The sequence below is a fragment of the Herpailurus yagouaroundi genome, unplaced genomic scaffold, assembly GCF_014898765.1.
Source record: "Herpailurus yagouaroundi ecotype Mexico unplaced genomic scaffold, PumYag 186, whole genome shotgun sequence".
NCBI classification, from domain to species: domain Eukaryota; kingdom Metazoa; phylum Chordata; class Mammalia; order Carnivora; family Felidae; genus Herpailurus; species Herpailurus yagouaroundi.
Window position 1 is genome coordinate 6,757,877 of NW_024412417.1, and position 9,721 is coordinate 6,767,597.

Sequence of the window (9,721 nt, forward strand, 5' to 3'; positions counted from 1 at the left end):
CACAGAGCCCACTTTAGATCTGCTGTCTCCCTCTCTCTGCCCTTCCCTTGTTCATGTTTCTCAAAAATAAACAAACATTAATAATAATAATAATAATAATAATAATAGGGGCACGTGGGTGGTTCAGTCGGTGGGTTCTCAGTTTGTGGGTTCACACCCTGTGTCAGGCTCTGTGCTGTCAGTGTAGAGCCCGCTTTGGATCTGCTCTCTCTCTCTCCCTCAAAAATAAATGTTAAAAAAAAATAATAATAATTGCGGCACCCGGGAGGCTCAATACATTAAGTGTCTGACTCTTGGTTTCGGCTCATGTCATGATCTCACAATTCAAGGGTTTGAGCCCCGCATCTGACAGCATGGTGCCTGCTTGAGATTTTTTCCCCCTCTCTCTCCCCACCCCCACCTTTTCCCTCCGCCCCTCCCCCATTTGTGCTCTCTCAATCTCTCTCAAAATGAGTAAACTTTTTAAAAAGTTTACTAAGTTTTTAAAATTTTTAATAAAGTGGCCTACAAACCACAAACACAATTTGTAATTCATTTAACACGACTCAAACCCCTTTCAGTATTCCCCTTGGGAAATGTGACTAAATATTTTCTTCACCAGATAACAAACTTCTTTGAAGGCAAGGGCAATAGGTTTTGGGAGTTTTTATTTTTTTGTTTTCTTATTTGTATTGCCCCTCCTGGAGCTATACCTCACCTTCAGAAGTATTTTTCATAAATGAAATTGTTAAAACAAATTTCCAAATTCCTACTTGAGCAAATCTCTCTGGTGTACCACTAAACACACCAAAAACTAAAATTATCTTGTTCCCATCAAACCCAATTTCAGACTTTTCTATTATCAATGGCCCTCCCAATTCTCTAGTCTCTAAAACTATACCTCTAGAACTTTTAACTACTCTTTCTCTCTCACACAATCAGTTGCCATGCTATCAACTCTATATCCAAAATTTATCTTGTACCTATCCCCTCCTACTTAGTCCTACTGAGACACAGTATGGCATGGCTTTAGAGCCACATTACTGTGCCTTCATCCTGCTATGACACTTTAGGAAAATGACCTAACTTCTCACACTCACTCTCCTTATCTATAAAATAGGGATAAGCATCTTCCAAAATTATTAAAAGAATTAGAGATAATATATTTAAATTACTAAAGCACCGCATCTTGCACAAAATGAGCATTCAATAACTGTGGACAGTGATTACTGCCCATCTGCTAAACCCGAACTTTCATGACGTCTCACTTTTTCTTCCTTATTTGCCATTTCTAATTTTTCTGAATCATTTTAGGTATTACTGATCAATTAATTGACTTAATGAATTTTACTAGTCATTTAATTTGCCTGCTCAAAAACTACCTATTTCCTATAAAACAAAGTCCATACTCCTTTGCTGAGCATTCAAGGAACTCCATGATCTGGCTTCGAACTGCCCTGCGGCTGCCACTTAATACGAATATTTTTGGCATACTCCACAGAGGACTGACTACTCCAGGAGAATGCCCCGCTTTCTTATCTACAATTGTGGAACATTTCCTCTTCCACCAAAGACCAAGTTCACATGCTAACTGCCTTGATCAAGTCTTCCCTGGTATTCTCAAAAGAAGAGTGATCTCTCCCTCCTCTGAAATCACGTAGCCTTATTGGTAGCACCAAATGGAGCTAAATATATACTCATCGGGGACCTAATACGTCAGAGCATTTTGGAATAAAGATGATAAACCCTAGGGTGCCTGGCTGGCTCAGCCAGTGGAACATGCAACTCTTGATCTCAAGGTCATGAGTTCGAGCCCCACACTGGGCACAGAGCTTACTTTTAAAAACAGAGAGAGAGACAGAGAGACAGAGAGAAAAGAGAGAGAGATGATAAACACCAAGGGATTCCCACTGTTTCTTTACACACTCATTGCCTTCTAACTTGAATCATACTTTTGTGGACCTAACCTCCAATAGTCAGTTATAAACTCCTTGAGAACAAACAGCTCAATATTCCATATTCCCCACAAACCCTTAGTCTTCCTTCAAGACTCTGTTCAAATGTGATCTCTACTAAGCCTCCCTCAATCATTGCCAGAATTGGTCCTGACCTCTCCTGGTCCTCAATGTTTGTCTAAGAATGAATGAAGAAACACTAGATATTTATTAATTTTTTAATGTTTATTTATTTTTGAGAGAGCAAGCGAGAGAAACACAGTGGGGGAGGGGCAGAGAGAGAGGGAGACACAGAATCCCAAGCAGGCTCCAGGCTCCGAGCTGTCAGTACAGAGCCCGCCCCGGGGGCTTGAACCAACAAAGCTCCAGATCATGACCTGAGCCGAAGCTGGGACGCTTAACAGACTGAGCCACCCAGGTACCCCAAGAAATACTAGGTTTTTAAATATACAAGTGAATTAACGCCGATTTACCTAAACTCATCACCAACTCATCACAGACTTCTTTCTTTCACTTCTAACAGTTCTTTATTACTGTACACATGACAGGTTCGTTCTGATCCAACTACTAACTCCATCATGAGTTTTCTAAAGCTTAGCTGGAAGTACAGTCACTGAAGTACGGGCAGTCGTTGGGACAGGCAGAGCTTACTGACCCACAAGAAATGAGACCACAAACTCACTCATTGTTAGTAAGACATGTTCAAGTTTCCAAAAGTTTTTATTTTCACACACCTATAAACCACTCGTTGAAATAATTAGAAGACCACCAAGTTGTCAATTTTTTTATTTTGCCAAACAAAGCATTAAGATACAACCACTACCCACTATCATCACTAGCTCCGAAGAAAGAACCGTTCACTAAACTAAGTTTACACTGGAAGAGAAATGTGAGCTCTGGGGCCGTTTTCATTCTCTCTGTGGACCTGGTTAATGTTCATTTGGGCCAGCTTTCGGGAACCGTTAGTTACCTAGCTCCTTTCCACTTAAATATCGCAGAGCCACTCCGACGTTCAGGGGCACTCCGGTCATCACAGAACGAGGAGTCCACACCACCCCCACCCTCGCCCCTCCAAACGACAAGACAGACAGTTATGCTGCACAGACAGATGAGCTACAATCCTCTCAAGTCTCTCTTCTTCGCAAGTATTCTCCACGCAAAGGGCGTTCCGTGTAAGAACTTCGCGTCCTAATGTGTGAAATCCTTCCAAAAGGTAAGGATTAAAGTTTCAGGGCAAACTGGAGAACGCCGCAATCCTGAACCGAACGAGTGTCACATCTGGACAGCAGAACTCCTGTCAGGAAGGAAACCTAGGAGGAGGGATTCAGGAACCACGAAACCTGAGGGACCCTACTCAGTCACCTGCGCTGTCAAACTCAAGCTGTCCAAGACCCCTCCCAAACACCACCTCAGGTAAACTTGAAAACCGTGATCCTTCTCCAGGTCCGAAGCTGACAGGAACAACAGCACAACAACAAAAGAACAAGGCAAGCGGAGCAGCCAGCTCGACCAAAGGCCTGGGGAACTAAGGGAAAGCCGGGGGAAATGGGGGGGGGGGGGGGTCTACCGCCGCCCTCCCTCAGACGCGGTGCCTACACCCAAGCTGGGGGGGAGGGGGCTATGTCTGTGAGGCGTTAAAGCGGCAATCGGCGGGAGGAAAAGTCGAGGCCCGCCTAATGACTTTTTGTAAGGGTCCACGAGTCGGCAAGCAGGATCGGAATCAAGTTGGGAAGCCTTACCTCGGCGCTCGGGTGCTTAAAAGTATCTAAAAATAGCAGCTCCATCGCCGAGTCTACCGCCATGTTTGCCGCGGGCGGGGGATAGGGAGAGGACTTCCGGGGCAGAGCTCCAACCTCGGCGACCGCGGCTCTGGAGAGGGAGAGACCGCAGCACTTCCGGTGACCGGAGCGCTGGCGCCGCGAGCATTGGCCTATCCCGAAGAGTGGTGCTGCCGGAAGTCTCCGACCCCGCCTTCTCCAGCGCGGCGGAGGGCGCCGCAGGAGCACCGAGAAGGGCGGAGGGAGAAAAGGAGGGGACTACGGCATCGCTAGTGGTCCAAACCCTGTCCTTCCACCGCGTTGCAGAGCCACGACTGCCTTCGGATGGCAAGGTGCCGAGCGGGATTCGAGGAGGGTGGAGGAGGGGTAAGGAACACCGCCCGGTGGACGCCCGGCCCAGTGAAACCTCTTTTCCAAGCAAGCAGCCTTTCCAGGGCTGACAGGAAAAAGGTTCAATAAGCGAGGCTGAAAAGTAAGACTTTTTTTTTTTAAGCAGCAACTGTAGTCTAAAAACGAAGAGATTTTTTTTTATTTGTTTTTTTCATCTGCAAATGTGAATAATAATGCCCAACCCAGTCTTAGGGTGAGGACTAATTGAAGCAAAACAAGAAATTGTATAACGTGAAATGCCATGAACATAGAAATGTAGAGTGAAAAGTAAGTCTCATGGCCTCGGGGTTGATGAACATTGAAGCAACTGGAACTGTTTTGTAGTCTAAGTGGCACGAGTGCTTGGGAGAGCAATTAGGAATTATTTAGTGAAACTACATGTGTCTGCCCCACTTCTAAGACAATTCTCATGCATGTGCCCAAAGAAATACCTACGCATACGAGAATGTTCATGATAAAACTTAATAGTTGCAAAAACATCTGTTAGTTGACATCAACAAGAAGCAATAAGTAAATTGTGGTATGTGTATACAATGTAATAGCGCATAGAATAGAATGAACCAGTGTCATATCTAACATGGATCATCTGAAAAACGACTAAGCGAACAGACTGAAGAATCTGTAGTGTAAAATAGTATGTATCGTGTTCAAAACATGCAAACAATATAACTTTCCAAGGGCATGTATATAAATTATAAAATTACAAAATGCGTTGGCATGACAAACACTAAAATGTCAAGATAGTAGGAAACTGGAGGGAGGTGTAATTGAGAAGCGCACAAGGGCTTGATTATGGTTTATTCTTTAGGTTGGTGATGGTTTCACAGGCGTGCCTCACATTACTGTTTGTGCCTTTTGGTATGCTTGAAATATTTAATAATAAATAATTTTGAAAAAATTTTAAAGTAAATCTCCATTCACCCCCTTCCTCAGCCCACTAGTTTCTGCCTTTACCTAACAGTTCATCTCTTTTACTGTTTGTTTTTTCAAAGAACTCGTTCTTGCATTCATAGTTATTATTCCCAGCATTCTTCTCTTTTCTGATTTTTCAGTTCTGCTTTTTTTTTTTTTTAAGATTTTATTTTTCTTGGGGCGCCTGGTTGGTTCAGTCAGTTAAGCGCCTGACTCTTGGTTTCAGCTCAGGTCATGATCTCACTGTTGGTGAGTTGCAGCCCTCTGTCAGTTTCTGAGATGACAGTGTGGAGCCTGCTTCAGATTCTCCGTGTCCCCCTCTCTCTGCCTCTCCCTTACTCACACACACTAGCTCTGTCTCAAAATAAATAAACTTTAAAAAAGTATACTTTATTCTTCTTAAATGAAGAATTTCAAGCTCTCACCCCATATCTGCTGAGTCAGAACCTGAATTTTTTTTTTTTGTTTATTTATTTATTTTGAGAGAGAGGGAGAGTAAGTGTGCTTTAGCGGGCAAAGGGCAGAGAGAGAGGTGAGAGAGAATCCCAAGCAGGTTCTGTGCTGTCAGCTCGGAGCCCGATATTAGGATCTGAGCCAAAATAAGAGTCCCACACTTCACCAACTGAGCCACCCAGGCTCCCCTAAGATTTTATTTAAAAAAAAAATTTTTTTTTCAACGTTTATTTATTTTTGGAACAGAGAGAGACAGAGCATGAACGGGGGAGGGGCAGAGAGAGAGGGAGACACAGAATCGGAAACAGGCTCCAGGCTCTGAGCCATCCGCCCAGAGCCTGATGCGGGGCTCGAACTCACGGACCGCGAGATCGTGACCTGGCTGAAGTCGGACGCTTAACCGACTGCGCCACCCAGGCGCCCCTAAGATTTTATTTTTAAATAGCACAGTGTGGGGCTTGAACTCACAACCCTGAAATTAAGTAGCACGCTCCACTGACTGAGTCAGCCAGGCACCCCAATTTCTGCTTTTGAATTTACTAATTCCTTTCTTCTGCCTTTTTAAGGCCTATATGCAGTTCTTTTTCTAATTTCTGTGGTGATGCTTAAATTATTTATATTCATCATTTATTGTATACGTCTACAAACTTTCCCCTAAGCTCTGCTTTAACTGTAAGTAATATATGATGTAGTACCTTTATTATTGGTATTTTTACATACTCTGATTTTCTTAGTTTTAATTTTCTTTTTGGCCTAAGAGTAATGTGAGGTAGATTTTTTTTTAATTAATAGACTATTTTTTAGAATTGTTTTAGTTTTACAGGAAATTCAGCAGATAATACAGGAGTTCCCATTTATTCCCTTTCCCCCCTGTTCAGAGCATCCTCAATTATTAATATCTTGCTTTAGTGTGGTACATTTATTACAATTGATAAACCAGTATGGATACATTATTATTAACTAAAGTCCATAGTTTACATTAGGGGTCACCATTTGTTTTGTGTTGTACATATATGCTATATGTGTATTTGAATTTATAGATTATCTCTGAAAGAATTATTTAAGAAACTGGTAATAGTTGTTGCCTCTAGGGAGGGGAGTTTGATGGTTAAAGTATAAAAATAAAGGTAATCTATTACCATGTACATATATTACCTGTTAGCAAATTTTGAAAGATGAATAAGAATCAAGGAGTAAAGGGGCACCTGGGTGGCTCAGTTGGTTAAGCGTCCAACTTCAGCTCAGGTCATGATCTCATGGTGTGTGACTTTGAGCCCCACATTGGGCTTTGTGCTGACAGCTCAGAGCTTGGAGCCTACTTCAGATTCTGTTTCTGTCTCTGTCCCTCCCCACTCACTGCTCTGTCTCTAGTTAAAAATAAAAGAATCGAATAAAGAAAACTTGAATACAATACCTCTTTCAAGAACTTTTGTTGCATAAAAAGCGAAATGAGGTGGTTGTGAGAGGGGGACCTGGGGTCAGGAAAAAATGTTTTTAAGATGGGAAATAACAGAGCATGTCGACTGGTGGGAATGAAGCAATGGAGAGAGAAACAGTGATGAGAAAGAGACAGCAAAATAGTGAGTAGGTGGGTTTGGGGGGTGGTACCTGGTAGCCAAGTAGAAAGTGACCTTTGCTAGAAATGCCTACTCCCTGGTGACCAGGGGCAAGAAGGAGTCCATGAGTACACATGCAAATGGGAGTAATAATTTAGTGTGTGGAAATGAGAGAGTTCCTTTTTCATAGTTTTCTATTGTCTCAGTGAGATCATCAGCTATGATTCAGAGGACAGAAAAATGTGTAGGAGGTCAAAGAAGATACAAAGTACTAACCAGATTTCTAGGAGAGCCAAGAATCCCTAATTGACTGTCTATCACTTCTCACAGAAGTGTCTATCACTTCTCAAATTCGCTTTTACTTGCTCAGTTTTTCACCTTTTTCCTACCACCATTTGATCATTCAGCCATTCCCAGCTAGATATGGCTCCCTTAATACAAAGGTATTTCACATCACTGTGCCCTATGGCTTACATGGTTTCCTCTGCTTTAAATATGACTCCTGTGAAATGGCTTTCAAAAACCTACATACAGTTACAATAGCATCCAAAAGAATAAAATACCTAAGGAATAAATTTAACCAAGGAGGTGAAAGCCTTGTACACTGAAAACTATAAAATAATTGCTTTAAAAAAATTAAGACAAATGGAAAGACGTTCCATATTCATGGATTGGAAGACAATATTGTTAAGATGACAATATTACCTAAAGTGATCTACAGATCCAATGCAACCCTTATCAAAATCCTAATGGCTTTTTTTTTTTCAGAAATGGAGAGTCTGATCTTCAAATTCACATGGAATTTCAAGGGACCCACAAATAGCCAAAACAATCTTGAAAAAAGAAGAACACATTTGGAGGACACACACTTCTTGATTTCAGAACCTACTATAAAATTACAGCAATCAGAACTGTAGTAAAGCCATAAGGATAAACATACAGACCAATGGAATAGAATTAAGAGGCTAGAAATAGGGCACCTGGGAAGCTCAGTCGGTTAAGCGTCTGACTCTTGATTTCGACTCCGGTCATGATCTCATGATTCGTGGGATCAAGCCCACTGTCAGTGCAGAGCCTGCTTGGGATTCTCTCACTCTCCCCCTTCTCTGCCCCTCCTTCTCGAGTGTGCTCTCTCTCTCAAAATACATGCATACATATATACATAAACTTAAAAAAAAAAAAACTCAAAATGAGTTGAGGGCCCAAGCTAAAACCATTCAACTCTTAGAAGGAAACATGGGTAAATCTTCATCACCTGGTTTTGTTCACCAGTACATCCTTACTTAGTATGTGGCATACACTAAACACTCAAAAATGGTTATTGAATGAACCGATTTCTTGTTTGCTATTTTGAATCACTTAGAGCATTACATATTGTATATGTGTTATATATGATATGATTAGGTTGTACTATTCTTATTCTTTCATTTTTGTCTGTCTTGCTCATCAGATTATCAAACTCACCCTGAACAGTGCTCTGTAAACAGTCCATAGTAACTGTTGCTATTTGGCCAGCCATAGTGTCTTTCCCTCTTTGATTTCCACCACCCCACAGTGAAAAGAGCAACTTGAAGGAAAGCAAAAATTGTCTTTGATGTGAAAAGCAATTTGTGTGGATCTGAATGCATGCCAGGAGCAACTTGACAAAAAAGCAAAGATGTGGGAGGGAGCTAACCAGTCCAGGATAACTCAAGGTTGCATTTATTCGGTAACAGATGAGCTCCTTTCCCAGGTGACTGACATGCACACAAGTATACAGAGCAGGAGGAGGGTCTGAATGAACTGCCAAGCATTTCAACCTCTCCAGAGACCAAGTATATCAAGAACAACTGATTGGGTAATCTGGCAAACTGCCAACTGTAAGACATCCATCCACCAGCAGGAACACAAAGAGCTTTCATTTTCCTCCCTAGCTGAGCACACTGATTAAAAGTAACAGCTGCCACCCTCTTTCCATGAGGCTTGATTATGATAATTCCCCACAGCCAAAGGCTTGCTGTGAAACTTCTACATCATTCTTCAAAATGTAGTCTGGAAATTACCTAAAAATTTGAGAAACAAGGATTGTAAGCTATTATCTACACAAAGTATCTTGAAATAAGCACACCGATTAGTGCCAATTGTTCCAAAAGGTTTAATGACCAGCTATTTTTCAATTATTTTGCAGCTTCATTTTTTTTTTTAACGTTTATTTTTGAGACAGAGAGAGACAGAGCATGAATGGGAGAGGGGCAGAGAGAGAGGGAGACACAGAATTGGAAGCAGGCTCCAGGCTCCGAGCCATCAGCCCAGAGCCCAACGTGGGGCTCGAACTCACGGACCGCGAGATCGTGACCTGAGTTGAAGTTGGACGCTTAACCGACTGAGCCACCCAGGTGCCCCATTTTGCAGCTTCATAAAGGCATTAACACTCTGGGATCCTGGCTATTTTAAAGATAGGCAAATAGGGGTGCCTGGCTGGCTCAGTCAATAGAGCATGTGACTCTTGATCTCAGGATGATGAGTTCTAGCCCTGTATTGGGTATAGAGGTTACTGAAAGGTAAAATCTTAAATGTTTTTTTAATGTTTATTTATTTTTGAGAGAGAGAGAGAGAGAGAGAGAGAGAGAGAGAGACCATGAGCGGGGGAAGGGCAGAGAGAGAGAGAGACACAGAATCCAAAGCAAGCTCCAGGCTCTGAGCTGTCAGCAGCACAGAG

The 9,721-nt window shown here is 42.2% G+C and overlaps 1 protein-coding gene across 3 annotated transcripts in view; it reads right to left on the minus strand.

Moving 5' to 3' along the window:
* The window catches only part of VIRMA (vir like m6A methyltransferase associated), a 56,712-nt gene extending 52,908 nt beyond the window's left edge, over nt 1-3,804 (minus strand). For all 3 annotated transcript variants that reach the window (XM_040494000.1, XM_040494001.1, XM_040493999.1), the window contains exon 1: nt 3,674-3,804. In XM_040494000.1, the coding sequence (XP_040349934.1) occupies nt 3,674-3,736 (63 nt within the window). In that variant the 5' untranslated portion in view covers nt 3,737-3,804. The remainder of the gene's footprint in view (nt 1-3,673) is intronic.
* Between the last annotated feature and the right edge of the window lie 5,917 nt (nt 3,805-9,721).